Here is a 16,371-nt window from a genome sequence, read left to right as displayed (position 1 = left end):
GGGGTTTTTAAGTAGACATGTTTCATTTTAACATCGTACTGTGGCCCATGGCAAAGTAGTGTGCAATCAAGTATGCCGTGATGCTACATGATGTTTACCTGTGGTTTATTTACATAAAATGTGTGCGTATAAAGAGCATAGCAGAAACACACAGTGCCACATAACTCCTAAAGATCAGGAAGTTAAAGCTCAAAAATGATCACAAATGAAAATTCTGACATCATTTTACTTCCATTGCTGAGTGAACTGTAAGCAGGTTGGTGGAAAAACATATTTTGTGGCTTAATCCGTGAGTATATTTTGCCTCCCGTGTGATTTTGATGTCGTTGGCCTTTTTTAAAGTGGGTTAGCTGTCAGATATGGTATAGAATGAAACCTCCCCCTAACAAAATTATATCCCACAATTTACCTGTAATCTCACAACGGAGCCCCCGAAGGTGCAATAAATGTTTATTACAACTAAGCTTCCTTCATAATACCTCCTTCACTCTAATGCAGGGGTGCCCAAACTCGGTCCTGGAGGGCCGGTGTCCTGCAGAGTTTAGCTCCAACTTGCCTCAACACACCTGCTGGTAAGTTTCTAGTATGCCTATAAGAGCTTGATTAGCTGGTTCAGGTGTGTCTAATTGGGGTTGGAGCTAAACTCTGCAGGACACCGGCCCTCCAGGACCAAGTTTGGGCACCCCTGCTCTAATGCATGTTAAGGGATATTGAAAACACACAAGTGTAACACCTGACCTGAACTTATTTCAGATTCTCCTCATCTTAATATTTTTCTCAAAATGTGTATTTTTAGTAGGGGAACAATTATGTTTTTTTTTCCCACCAACAATCTGAGGTAGACTGAACGGTTGTTATGTGCTTGTCTTCATTGCTAATGAAAATGTTAGAGCTTTAAGGTCTTTATACAAGACAATATAAAATCAGAATTGATCATATTTACTTTCCTAAAATGCATTTGTTTAAATTAAAGAAACAAAGAAATAAATAGTACTTTTGAAATTTGTATATATGAATTGCGTTCCACAGAATGAAGAAAGTCATATGGGTTTGATGGCGGGTAAATGATGACGGAATTTTGATTTGTGGATCAAATATTCCTTTAAAATGAAGGCTTGCAGATGTGGCCTAGAAAAAGTAGATTTATTCTACATAAAGCGGGTCTCCCCCTCATTCTGTGAGAGTTAATGAGCACATGATGAATAAGTTCTCTGTTGCTGCATGTTAAGAAACTAGCATAACATACATTACTCAAACAGCTGTAGCTGTATATCAGGTATAAAAGGAAGATGCATAGCTGCATTGTCAGTTAGTGTTGTAATGCATATGCTGACTCTCCTTTCTCTCTCGGTCTGTCTTTCTGCTGGCCACAGAGCGGGTGGCATGGGATAGGCGTGGATGTGCTCGTGGATGTTGTGACAGTGGTTCAGTGAGGCGTGAGAGGGAGGGTTACACTCTTGGCTCAAAGGCAATGCCAGCTGATGCAACAGATGGCAAATGTCTTTGATTGGTGCAAGGTGTTTCATGAACAGAAATGGCTCTGTTTAATTACTTGTCAAGTTGTCCGTCTGGGACTGGAGGCTCCTTGTCTGTCTTAGAGGCTTCTGGGACTTCAGGCCTGATTGAATTGCATTGCTGGATGGACTGAAGCGCCAAGCAGTTCCTGCATCTGTTGTTTGCACCATCAGAATGTAATTTCTCTCTTTCATTTTTTTTCTTTTTGCAGTATGTACTGGCACGGAGAATAAACTGAGTACTCTGTCAGACCTGGACCAGCAGTATCGGACCCTTCGTAAATACTACGAGAACTGCGAGGTGGTGATGGGGAACCTCGAGATCACCAGCATCGATCGCAGTCGTGACCTGTCCTTTCTTAGGGTAAGTACTCTGTGCGAGTCATTACAGGATGGCTTGGATTTTGTATAGTACTGTTTGTTTTTCATAGTGTTTTGATATTATGTTCCATATCAAAGTCAAAGTTTCAAGGTGACAAATACACTTATATACACTTATAGTATATTAGTTACCATACATTATTTGCCTGAGTCAGGTTGGCGTGGCGTAAAACTGGTTTTCTGGACTTAGGTGTGCATCGTAAATGAAACCTGCTAGTTTGTGTTCCCTTACTGTCAACCAGTAGATCCTTGTTCACAAATGAGATAGCTTGTTTATTCATTTCCTTCGCAAATGACCTGTCCCAGTTAGTTTAGTTCATTCTCCAAATAAGATGTCTCATTTACTCCACTAAAGGCCTCAATATACTCGCAGCAAAGTTCTTATTTTCATTCTTCACTTAAGGTGCGGTCACAAAAAGTGGTCCATTTTCCATTGTCAATAGTGTAGTGATGAGGCACCGCTCACACAGAAGTCACTTTCAAACCAAACAGCTTTCTATATGTCAGAGCAGCAAATTCACATGGCCAACTTGAACATGAGAAAAATTTGCATGGGGAACTTTTTTACCCTCACACAAAACTCCCAATCACATGGATTCCTATTGAAATTATTGAATGTAATTCAACTGCGAAATTTCATAGAGTAATGGTAAATGTGACCACACCTTTGCACCAGTTTTGCAATTTGGCACTCTAGTCAAGTCTTTTTTTTTTTCTTTTTTTTTAAATAGTTTATGTATGTAGCACTTCATACAATAGATTGTTTTAAAACAAGCAGCTTTGCCGTATTAATCATAAAAAACTGTGTCAGTGTTTCAATTAGAAACAATTTTTGACAAAGTTTGCTTTATCAAGCTGTTTCAGACTCCCGAAACAAACTCAGAACGAACTTCATTTTGGCCTGATTTTGTTCTAAATGATGTCACACCAGAAGTATATTGGGGCCTTTAGGCTGCATTCAGAAAAGCATATGGCAGAACTAGTAAAAGTAGTATGCTAGTGTTGTGTAGAATAATATACTAGTATGCCTCTGTCCATTCAAATTCAAAACACTAAGTTCAGTAGGTCCAACATCAAACATTGGGCATATCTGTTCAGTAGGTCCAACCAATGATATGCTTCTTCACAGTCTGCATTTCTATGCTATTTGTTCATGCTGTAGTTAGTATTTGAAGTCAAATAAAAGCAACCAAAGCAATCCTGCAATTCAAAGGGAGAGATTTCTGTAAGTTTTAAAGTGCTTGGAATGAGAATGATTTGTTCACTTAAAAGATTAGAAGGTGGTTTGTTGTGACTGAAATGCCACTAGTGATAAAAAAATATTTCAATTGATTTAATTTGATCGAATGGGAATAAAGGAGACCCTCATTGGGTGTGTTGTAGCTGAGATGTGTATAGCTCAAAATAGGCTGGTTTTGGCAGTTTAGAATAAACGTAACTCAATATGTTCAAGTTATACTAATTTAACTGCTTATATTTATTGCATTAAAGTCATAAGATATTGTTCGATTATTAAAGGAGACGTTTAACCATAGAGTTACTGAGATCTGGTTCAGTACAATTTGTGAACCGGATCAAAATGATTTGTTCACTAAAGTAGTGATGTTATATTCATGAACATATTGTTACTTTTAATCGTATCTTTTTGGTTGATTCAGTCCATAAAAAACACTCTGAATGATTTGTTCACTGAAGTTCTTTTGAGCCAAATCTTTTCAATAAATCGGTTGATCCGGTTCACATCGCTACTTCAGTGAACAAGTCATTCATATTAGTTTTGTGAACTGCATAAACCAATTCATTGAAAAGAATTGACTCAAAAGATCAGACAATTCTACTTCAGTGATCAAATCGTTCATATCAGTTTTGTAAACTGGTTTAGTCAATTCAGTGACATATTCAAAAGAATGATTCGCTCATGAACTGAACATTGTTTTGAACTTTTCACTTAAAAAAATAAAAATAATACATCATAAATTAAGTTCATAAGTGAATGGATCATTTGAGTCAAATCTTTTCAATGAATCAATGTATATGGTTCACAAAAACAAAAACTAATTGGACTTGTTGGGTTCGCAATGATTCATTGGTTCATGCTTAAATGTCCCTTCACAAAGCTAATCTGTGACTTCAGTAGATTTTAAGTATATCACAACAATATGGACTAATTTTATGGCTATTTTTGACTGTTTTGTCAGCTTTACAGTTTAAGAAATGTGGTCACAATGAACTTTATATTTAGACTAAAAAAAGCATGTAGTTACAAGAGGCTGAGTAATAGAAATGAATAGGCTATATTAAAGAGGACCGTAGTGGACTCCCCTCATCACATGGTCCAGGACAGCATTTCCAGTTGTCCTGCCTGATACCAGCCCTGCAGGTCCATCAGTTTTCCCTGAGTGTTTGGTTCTGTATTACTAATTGTTCTGGAATCTGTTTTAGATGAGTTGAAAACACACAATGTCACCCTGCAGGTCAGTAAGACTGTTCAACTGTGCAGGGCAAATATTGGCCTCCCACTGAGGTAATTGGCTAATACGATTGCTGGTATCAAAAGTAAAAGTGTTGATAAACTGAGTAATATTATTGCTCAGAGTCAATGGGGTAATGGCTAAGGAGAAGAACACATTATGTGCTTAGAAATCAATCTAAGAACAAATCCGGTTCATATTTATTTCACCGCACCGTAGGGGGATCATGTGTGCCATGAAAATCACTCCTAGGAAGATGCTTTCATTTAGACTGCCATCTTTGTAGGCCAATGAGGTCTCGATGTATCTAGAGGCACCCAGTTGCACAGGTTAATTGAACTTGTTAATTGAGAACAACAGCAGGGGCAAAGGGTGGAGTCACATGTGTATTTTTTGTTAGGATTTTTAATATTTTAAAACATTAATATCACGCTTCCCCAGGGTCTTCTCTTCAGTTGGGGAAAACTTCACCTTGAAGAGACAAGAACGAGGAGAAGAGAAATCTTTTCAGTAGTTGACTAGCGTCTCTTGGGTGATTGAAACTGATGCTTTCCTTTTTAAAGATAGCTGGAGATTGATGGCCACTTCCAAAACAGCCAGAATAGCTTTAGTGGTAAACAGAGTTCATCTTCTCGTGCCTTCAGGGCTGATGAATTAGACCCTCCAAGTGATGAATAACTGTAATTCTGCATTCTTAAAATTTCCACATTTCTCTTTTAAAGGCAAAGGTTACATCGCATCCCAGAGCTGGATGTTTTGTATGGTCGTTCAGTTCATTTGGACAGTTGCTGGGTTTCCATGCCATTTATGCACATTTTCAATTTGTGCTAAAGAAAACCTGAATATAAACACTGGATATTCGTATAATCTCTCACAATTTGCATAAGGTTTATGCACTAGGCTAAGTTGATGGAAATATTTTTCTTTTTGCAAAACAGATGCAGTATTTTCACCATTTGGGCACCTTTCGGCTCTTTTTTTTAGGAAAAAAAAAAAGAACATGATGCTTCTATATAATGTGCAATGTTTTGCATTCTCTTTTGTAGAATTTTCCCAAATATATTTAAAAAAAATGCTAAACATTTGGATGGAAATCCAGCTACTGACACCCTCTTGCAATGATCCACCATCTTTGATTAGGCCGTCTTTCGGCCCTCCATCGCATATAATGCATTATATGCTTAGTTCAGGATTTAATGAGCCGATATAGAGTTAATAAGCGGTTATCATTTCCAAGAGGAAAGCGTAAATATTTCCACAAGGCAGCATGTCATTAGGCTGAAGATTAGATAGTGCAGAGTGCCCAGAGCTCTGATTGGAAATATTACTAGATACGGTGTTGCCATGGAGCCCTGACATGGACCAGAACCGTATATATATATATATACATATTCTACACACAGACACACACACACACACATATATATATATACTTTATATATACTCTAGCACTCAGACGTTTGGGATAATTGATAAAAAATCCAGTAAAAAACAGAAATGTTGTGAATTTAAAAAAGATCTGTTTTTAATATAGATTACATATCTATTTGTTATCTATTTTAACCTATTTTAAAATGTAATTTATTCCTGTGATGGTAAAGCTACATTTTCAGACTTTTACTCCAGTTTGCAACATCACATGATCCTTCAGAAATCATTCTAATATGCTGATTTGCTGCTCAAGAATTACCATAAAAGACCATACAATTCTGGGTGATTTGCTATTGTTTTAAGTCTTATATAAGTAAATTCTAAATAAAACAATCGCAGCGGGAAAGAAACTCTGTGTCCTCCAATGTTTTTCACAGCCTGAGGCGTCTCTGAGCACGGATGGGCCGAAGGTTGCTACTGTTAGAAACATTCACCTCCACTTCATATAAACTTTCTTATTTGTTTGCTGACTCTAAATATTGATTCAAATAAAACGTACCTTGGAATAGAGAACATTTAGGATGACTTTCCTGGCAAATACTGTCTAAGCAGCCGTTGTTGTGTGGGTTGTAAATTCTCTATTTAACCCTGAGAATATGTAACTCATTCTTATGAAGATGAACTACAATTTACTTTCATAAACTTCAAGAGAATACAAAGTATTTATTTATTTAGTCATTTATTAGACACTTTTATCCAAAGCGACTTATTTGTTTTTATAACAGAAGCAATCAGACGATCTATTCTACTCAAGTTTAAGCATACTCCCACTCCAACTCACGACAGGTGGATACAGGACATTTTCTATCGTGTTAGGCTTGAGAAATTGAGATGTTCACTCTCTGGTTCACTTAAATCCTTTTACAAGACTTGGGATCCCTTCTTAAATTACATTAAAGGTTTACCTTGTTCACCTCCAACTGGTAATGATCCATAACTTTCAACTAATAAAAGAAGGAATTTAAAGTGTATTATTATTATTTTATTCATTTAGTCATTTACATTTTATTCTTATTTATTTTTCTTAATTTTTTTTTCTCTTCAAAATTTGAGTTATTTTGAGGGAATATTTGGGTGGTTGGAAGGTTTATGAGAGAGATTAATCTGGACAGTTCCCTGTGGTTTACTGTTTTTTTATGATGTATCCTTCTATACTGTCATTAAAATAACTCAAATTAAATAAAACTAAAAACTTAATAAAAGACCTATACAGACATAATAAATTCAGACATAATGTAACTAAAATTAAAATAAATAACAAATACAAATAATACAAATCAAATGACAGTAGTTTATCAGTAATCCTAAAAAATAACACTGCCATACACACATGCTAAAAAACAACAACTTACTTACACATAAAGCAACGACAACTGCACTAAACACTAATGAGACAAGTAAATACACTTACGATCTGCTATTAACTTCCGCTGATAAAGACTGATTCTCTCAAAGACTATTTCTTTACACTGTTTTCTGCTGGCGCTTGAACACACTTTCCTTATTTTCTCCGCAACAAATGGCCAAGCAAGTGCAGACACTGACAAGATACGCGATACAGAACGAGACCAAACGCGATATCAGCACGTCTTTTTAGCTAAGAGTTTTCTCTTAAAACCTATTGACAAAGCTGCTGAGACAAACTTTTACTAAGGCATAGAGAGAAGTCTTAAGCTAAGAGTAAGGGATTGAAAATAAAATAAATTATTTCAAAATAAATAAGTTTTTTTTGGTAATGGATGATTCACTGGCTTTTTTTCAATAACCTATAGTAAACTACAGTCTACTGCCAACATAGTAATAGAGCCTCATAAGAAAGTATCTGATTAGCGTTGATTGATATTTGTGTATAGTTGTCATCTTCAGCAATGGATATATATTGCTTTAAATAAAAGACTGGTGTGGCTGATGAGATGTCTTTACACAAGGACGAATAACCATAGCCTATATTTTATGACAAAATGGATTTTCTATTTTAGTAAAAGTAAAGTCAAAATTAGGATCAGTAAATTGGACACAGAGTAATGTAAATACTGATTGTACTTTGAACGTCTAAATAAAATTTTATATAGGAAAAAGTGTCATTTTTGCATTAGAAACATAATTGAGTAAAAGTCAGTTCCAATAGTGTTTCTAAATTCCGAAAATTGCATAATAAAGTACAGTAATGGTAATGTCTGTAGTTTTTTCAGGGCCAAGTGTATCACACGTGCTACGTTAGCTCAGCTGTGATCGGAGAGACGTTTTCACAGCGCCCTTCAATTGTAATGAAGACTGATGAAGTGTTTGGGAGCCCATGTCTTTCAGCTCTGCCTAGATGGGATTGACAATTGCAATTAGCAAACGCTCAAGTTCATTTCCATCACATTTATATGACACGAAGACAGGCTTAAAAGGGGAGGAAAGAGAAGGAGCATGGGAGAGGAGGAGAATTTCATATGCTTTGGGAATAACGTGTAAAATATTAGTGCAATTAGAGCATGTGAAAGAAAAATCATTTTCACAGAAAATCATATATTGACTGTCAGGTATAATAAAACAATGAATTATTAAATGCAATGTATTATTATTATTATTATTATTATTATTATTAGTGGACACTAAACATTATACTAAATCTCTTCATTATACCAAAGTAAACAAAAATATACTCAACAGTGGGATGATGGAGATTTAATATAATATTTAATATTAATAATACAATAAATAAAGTAAAAAAAAAATAATAATAATAATAATAAAGATAAAAAATTGTATTACATGTATTATTAAAATGTTAGTTTAAAGATGTTTGTTTACTTTTGTATAAACAATTTTTGAATAATAGTAATAGTAGTAGTAATAATAATAATAATAATAATAATGTTATTTGTGTAATTATTATTGTTGTTACTTTTAAAATGTCAATATGTATTTTTTATTTATTTTTTTATTTTTTTACTTTTGTACAATAAGCAAACTTGGAACCATGTTGCATTGCCACTTGAAGCCTGTTGTAAAATCTGGGTCCTTCCTATTCATGTTTATGCACGCACAGTTTAATGGAGTTTTGGAAGAAATATAAACACTCCCACACATGCATGTATAAAAAGAGGAAGAGAGAGACCTCTTTCTCAGCTCATGGACCGCTCGAGCATCTCCTCACTTTTCTGCCTACGGCGAATGTCAGCACAGGTTCACATTCACAAAGGCTCGGCACACGCTGCAGTTGCTGCAGTCAGGGATGTCTCACTTACCGTAATGATGAGTGTCGTCCAGCTCTGGCAGAGCAACAACACCTCAGGAGACAGTAGTGAGGAAGAAAGAGCAGGTGTTTGAGTTGAAAGAAGAGACATACAGTGAGACAAGGGGAAGAGTAACAGGCAAGCATTATAGCATTTTGTTTGGTTTGTATGTGTTTGGGACCAGTCAGTGTTTGTCAGCAGAAGGTTTAACAAGTTTAAAAAGAAAGTTAAACAAGATTATTTACCTCTTCCTTCATCCCTTCATGCATATTTCCTAAAGATATATGTGAATGTTCATATTATGTCTAGAGGTTTGATGCAAATATTTCTACTGTAGCTAACTTATTTTTACATTGTGAAATAATATTACATTTTAAAATAACCGTTTTCTATTTTAATGCATTTTTAAATATAATTTATTTCTGTGATGACAAAGCTGAATTTTCAGCAGCCTTTACTCCAGTCTTCAGTGTCACATGATCCTTTAGAAATCGTTTAATGTGCTGATTTGGTGCTTAAGAAACATTTCTTATTATCAATTTTGAAAACACTTGTGCTGCTTAATATTTTGTGGAAACCATGATACAATTTTTCAGGATTCTTTGATGAAATAAAAGTTGTAAGGGTCAAAAAAAATTTTTTTTAAATAGAACATTATTATAGAACATTATTTGAAATGGATATTTATAATGTAACATTATAAATATCTTTACTGTCACTTTGATCAATGTAATGCATCTTTGATTAATAAAAGTATCAATTTATAAAATTTAAATTTCTAAAAGTATAAAAAAATACTGACCCCAAACTTTTGAATTGTAGAGTATGTCACAGTGACAGTGCAACTCTGTATTTTACAATTGTAACTTTATTTTTTTAGAATTATGATTTATATCATAATTTGATTAATCTGACATTATTTTTCACACTTATCTGTTGTTTTATTCTGAGGTGGAAACGTGCTTCCATACTAATTGATGGTTGTATGTACAGTATATAGTAATAATAGTAATAGTAAATCTATTACTGTAAGTTTATTAAGTAAAAGGTTTTGTACCTGTCAAACAAAATGGACAGCAGTGTCTGTAAAATTATTTTTAACAATCTTTATCCTAGTAAACACAGCTGGAAGATTTATGGAAATGTGTGGGAATCCTAAATATTGAAGTATATAGTTATTGATTTATTAGGTTGTGGTTAATTTTAATAATTTAAAAAATGCAATTTAGAAGTTCTGTCCTGACTCTGAGTGTATGGAAGGAAGATGTATGAGCTCTAGTCAGGGCACATCCTCCCCTCACAGTGCACACTGATGATGCTACAAGCCCTGATGGACACCTTCATTACAGTCAGATCCATCATTCCACTGTCGAGCAAGCTACTTTCAAACACATAAAGTAGTTCACTTACAATCATGCTGCTCTTTTCAAGCAGTTAGCCACAATAAACGTTACTCAAAGTTATGATTCATTTATTGATGTGCAGTCCAGGTGGAACTATTCTTGAGGCTTGTTATGGATCTAGATTGTTGTTGTTGTACATGGAATTTTTATTGTATTTTTTATTTTATTTTATTTATTTATTTATTTGTAATGTATGAGCAAGGCTTGCAAAATATTTCGTTCAAACTTGTTTTTCCATAAAAATTCCTCCAGGATGTTTTTAAACCTTTTTCTGCATATAACCATAGCATGAGCATTCAGTGGGTTTTCTGTAGTAAATATCACAAGTAGTTCAAAATTGTTTTCAGTTTGAAGAATTGTGTGATTTTTAATTTAAAATTATTTTAATTAAACATCATAAAGTTGCATCTATATAATTAAAGGTGCAGTAGGAGATCTTGGAAAATTATAACTTTAGCCTGATAGAACTGAAAGAGAACGCCCCACCCTCTCTGCAAACGCCGTCCAAAGCCACGCCCCCTGAACGCATTTATGCTCACAGACCAGAATTCCAGAGACAAGATTACTACAATAGGCTACATCAGCGGTTCCGATGTATCCTGTCTGCGCGAACAGGGTGCGCAGAGGTATGCAGATACATATGTTGACAGGCAGGTAGGAAAGCCAATTAAAATGCTCGGACCGAGCGTTTTGGTTGGACGAACATTTCTTGGTCCTACGCCTTCCAAAGAATATATAAATACAGATAAATACATTTAGACCACTTAACTTAATGATTGCTATCGGGTTGTGAAGAGACTTTCAACCAGCATAACAAAAAATGTTTCTGAAGACAATCACCTATTGCACCTTTAAGATACATTTTAACTGAAAGTTTAAACTGTGTCCTTAGTAAAGTTATTTATTTATTTATTTTTTTGTCATGGCAATTAGCCATGTTTATATGTAATTTTATACAATTTACTATGTTTATATTTTGTTACTTTTTACATTTTTTTGTTGTTTTATGAGTTGTTCTGTGTTTCACAATTGAACATTTATAATTCCATTCCAGGTTGTTCCATTGTGACAACTTACCCTATATAGTGTGATAAAAGTATTGCAACAATTTTCTTTTTTATAAATGTTGTCCCTTACAACTTTTATTTCATCAAAGAATCCTGAAAATAAGAGACAAACATTCAAAAACATTGAAACATCTTACAGACCCCAAACTTTTGAATGGTAGTGTATATGTCTTTACTGAGAAATATTCACTGGAGTAAAAAGTGTGACAACTAGCCCCGGTCTCTCCTCGTGTGCAGACAGGAAGGTGACTTTCAACAGAGTGGAGGCATGTTCTGAAGGTGACAAGCTCCTCTGTGTGCCGGGAACTTCCTCCGTGTTAACTGAGATGTCTTACACCCACCACAGCAGAGCGCACAACCTGACAAGCACTCCGAGTCTCTCATATACACTTTTCAATCCCAGGGAAAGCAGAAGCAGACAGATAAAGAGGGTCAAAGAGAAAGAGAGAGAAACGAGATAAAGAAGAGGAGAAGTCTTGGTTTCTTATCTCAACAGAACACCAGTCATTGAATAAAAAGCATGAGAGGAAAAGCAGCAAGGGAGTCACAATAGTCTGTCTGGGGCCGCACTTACACTAGCCGTCTCGTTGTCCTATCTTCCTCTGTTCTCCATGACGAGAAGGTGAATCTGGGACTAGGCCACGCTCACATGCTAAATGAAATCAATTTACACAAAAGCAGCACTCACTCCAGGCTCTCAGTATGGGTCGTGTCAGGCTCACCGTGCCTACAATGGCTGAACATACTTTATTAACTGCTGCTTCCTGATAACAAAGCCATCTGGAATTAAGTGGAGATATCCCACCATCCACACACTCCTCGTTTAAAGGAGCTCATTCACAATATGAGACGGCTTTTAGTGGCTTCTCTGGAGCGCTGTTGGGGAAGCAACTCATAATCATGTCCAGACGGAATCTGCAGTCTGTTTCAACATTGCTTCTGTCCAAGTTTAAGTCAAATATCTTTTTTGTTTTTTCCAAGAATGTTCACATAAAAATAAACCAAGTATATTATTATATTATATTATATTATATTTATTGTTATATTATATTTCAAAAGTTTGGGGTAGGGTTTTTGGTAACACTTTACAATAAGGTTCCATTTGTAAACGTTAGTTAACTACGTTAGTTAAAATAAACTAACAATGAAAAATACTTGTAAAGCATTTAGTAATCTCAGTTAATGTTAATTTCATCATTTACTAATACATTATTAAAATCCAAAGTTGTGTCTGTTAATATTAATTAAAGGACCTGAGCAGAAATGAACTAACGACAAACATTTGTACTTTTATTAATTAACGTTAACAAAGATGAATAAATACTGTAACACGTGTATTGCTCATTGTTAATGTTAGTTAATGCATTAATTATTGTTAACTTTGCATTTTTTTGCTTTTCTTTTTAACTTTAACTTTGCAAATAAGGTAAAAACAGTAATGTGAAATATTATTACAGTTTAAAACATCTGTTTTCTATATTAATTTAAAAAAATAAAATTCCTTCATCTAAACAAATCCCCAGTATCTGACAAGTTCCCTGTGGTCTGTTCATCAAATCTGTAGTTTCATTGAACTTTATGTTTTTCTAGAAAACACTGTGGCAAATTCCACAGATGGAATATTGGTTTGCAGAGGCAATTTGCTTGTCTGATTATTACCGTAATGTCTTTAACTAAAGGACATGAAACCAAATGTGTACCACATATGGCCACATAATAACACACACACACACACACGGAAGAAAGAAAGAAAGAAAGAAAGAAAGAAAGAGAAAGAAAGAAAGGAAGAAAGAAAGAAAGAGTAACAGTGAGCGCACAGGAGACTCTTTATCTAAGCTGTGTGACAAAAATCCAGTGTTTTTATCTCTGCTCTTTTTTTTCTGACTATGAAAGTCTGCTGCTCTGTGTTCAATGAGGTAAGTGTTATCCATTGATAATGTTTGTAATGGAAAAGAAATAAAAGAAAAATTATTGATTTTTCTTTTATGCCAAAAATCATTAGGATATTAAGTAAAGATCATGTTCCATGAAGATATTTTGTACATTTCCTACTGTAAATATATCAAAACTTAATTTTTGATTAGTAATATGCATTGCTAAGAACTTCATTTGGACAACTTTAAAGGCAATTTTCTCAATATTTTGATTTTTTTGCACCCCAGATTTTCAAATACTTGTATCTCGGCCCAAATATTGTCCTATCCTAACAAACCATACATCAATGGAAAGCTTATTTATTCAGATTTTAAAAAAAGACCCTTATGACTGGTTTTGTGGTCCAGGGTCACATATAATATATTATATTATCTGCATCGATCATATGGTTTAATTATTATGCTCAATCAGTTTTAACATTTAACAAGTATTACATTACATTACATTACATTGTGTTGTGTTGTGTTGTGTTATAGATTAGATTAGATTAGATTAGATCAGATCAGAAGCATTGATAATGTCAAACACTTCTAATCAGGCCTCACAAACTGTGGTTCTGTGAGGCGATTGAATCTTACTAGACACTGAAACCTACATTTGAGGAAGCTTAGAGTCGAGCCATGAAGGGTGAATGTTAGGTTCACTCTTAAGATGCAAATGTTTCAATTAAAAATGAAGGTAATTTCAGAGGTTTTACATTTTCATGAATGACTTCCAACATGCACAGATGAATCATGTACAGCAGGACCATAAACATGTTTTAAAAATCTAAATAAGACCAAAGTTTAATGTTGACTTGTAAGTTGTTGTTTTTTTTAACTAATAATGATTTATTTAATAATAATTAAAACTAATAATCTCTGAGAACAAATTGTTTTCAGGTGCCAAAGAGAACAGAAAAAAAAAAAAAAAACAATTCTGTGCTTGAGCTTAAGAATATCCTCTGCTGGAGGTTTTACTGGTTTTATAGCAGTCAAGACAAAAGAGCTGGCTGAGGAAAGGAGGCCATGAGGACGGAGTTTCAGAGGAAGGACAGAATGGGTAAACAATGGAAATGAAGACTAATACCTGCAGAAAGAGGGCTGAACAGATGCGACACACTCTGACGCATGATAGGACTGCCTGAGCGGCGTGTCCACACCAGACCGGCTCTCTGCAGAGAGGGTGACAGTCAGACAGGTGCGTGCGAGTGGGTGTGTGTATCTGCGTGTGACAGCAAGAGACGGCAGACGCCGGGACGGCTGGGAATCCATCTTGTTTTACGCCAGTCTAGCTAGGCCACAGCCAGTGCACTCGTCTGTTTATATTAGAGCAGGGGTCCTTGAGCACGATGGTCTTTGTGCAGCTTGACTTTAATTATGATTGGTCAGCATTTGTTCCTCTGACCTTGTTTTGAGGCAGAGGAAACAAATCACAGCGAGGGAACGTGAGCGAAAGGGTCTGTTTTTTAAGCAAGGACTAACCTGCCTTTAAGAGATGTTCATTAGAGAGATTAAAATGTCATTTATTCTGCTTAAACTATGGTGCGACGTAGCCTCGCAGTAATCAGTTTAGTAAACGAATGGCTGTGCGCGTCGTCCGGTCTGTTTACCGGCCCCCTCCCTGTCTTACACTTTCACACAATAACTAGTGGCTGTTTAAATAAGAACTCATTAGAATTACATAGCCATTTAGCTAAGTGACATTGGGTGTAATTGTACCATCCATCAATTGCTGTGTGTAATAACACACTTGGAAGAGCTGAATGTTGATTAGCCGGTGGCCAATTTCTCGTGTAGCTGAAAATAATGACTGCGAAAAGGGCCATGGGGCAAGGTGAAATCGCCCTCTGAGGAGCCGGTCACACTCGCTGACCTGTGCGGGCCAAATTAACTTATTTTAAAACCAATGAAGACGTCCTCATTACTCCCCTGTGAGACACAAGCCACTCGTAACTCGTCCTCTGCGGAGCGTTATGCTCCTAATTAAAGCAGTGACTGGGTTTAGTTGTCAGACAGGGTTGTATTATCTACCCAAGTGTTATCTCAGGAACGGTTTTGAAGCATATACGTTGTCACATGTGCTTTAAATTATGCTTTTATTGTAGGCTTAAATAGTAAAATAATAAATCAAACAGTAAAAATGTAATTATGTAATACAATATATACATGTAATATATACATTTTTACTGTTTTATTGATTGAATTTTGTGTGGTAAAACATATACAATAAAACTATGTATTAAAAATCAACAGTGATGTTCAGTTGTCAGAGAGTATATTTTGTAATAAAATGATGATGATGATAATTATTATATTATATTACATGGGTTTTTTTTTTTTTTGATAGGCAAGACTTCAGGTTATTTGCCTGTGCAGAAACTGACTTACAAACAAAAATCTACCTTGTGAAATATTCACTGGAGTGTGAAAACTAACCCCGGTTTTCCTTACGTTTTCCTCATGTATTGCTCCTCGTTCTTAACTTGCCCTTCTCTCTTTCCTTTTTAATTTCCCTCTTTCTGTCTGTTTCTGTCCTGAGGCGTTAGCATGTGCAGTGTTTGCCTGTGAGGCTGCATGCCTCCTGTGTGTTGTTGCAGCTTAATAGGGACAACAACAGCTCCACATATTCCCCTCTCTCCTGTTGCCCTTTCTCTCTCTGCAGAGAGGACAGTCTGAAATCCAATTGCCGGGCTATAATTATGGCTTTAACTAGGGACTAGTGCAGCCATTAATCAAGTTAACCATAAAGCAAAGACTCTGCCCAGGCCATTTCTCGCACTCCTCATCTCTGAGCATGTGTGGGCTAAAAATCACACAGAAATAGTGCTGTGGTCCTACCTGCTGCAGTCACTATTCATTGATAATCCCTCCCCTGGAATCTCAGCCTGTTCCTCCTACAAAGCTATCGTATGGCTTCAGAAGACTTGGAATATAGCACAGAAGTCGTATAGGCCATTTTCACGC

The 16,371-nt window shown here is 35.5% G+C and overlaps 1 protein-coding gene across 1 annotated transcript in view; it reads left to right on the top strand.

Annotated features, from left to right (window-relative positions):
- LOC107721020 (receptor tyrosine-protein kinase erbB-4-like) overlaps positions 1-16,371 on the top strand; it is a 344,542-nt gene that overhangs the window by 149,327 nt on the left and 178,844 nt on the right. Inside the window, exon 2 of the mRNA XM_016528874.1 lies at positions 1,727-1,878. Coding sequence (XP_016384360.1) covers positions 1,727-1,878 — 152 coding nt within the window. The remainder of the gene's footprint in view (positions 1-1,726; positions 1,879-16,371) is intronic.

The sequence above is a fragment of the Sinocyclocheilus rhinocerous genome, unplaced genomic scaffold (genome assembly GCF_001515625.1).
Source record: "Sinocyclocheilus rhinocerous isolate Xijiao unplaced genomic scaffold, SAMN03320098_v1.1 scaffold1202, whole genome shotgun sequence".
NCBI classification, from domain to species: Eukaryota; Metazoa; Chordata; class Actinopteri; order Cypriniformes; family Cyprinidae; genus Sinocyclocheilus; species Sinocyclocheilus rhinocerous.
Note: the sequence above shows the minus strand (reverse complement) of the source record. Positions and strands in the feature narration are given on the sequence as shown.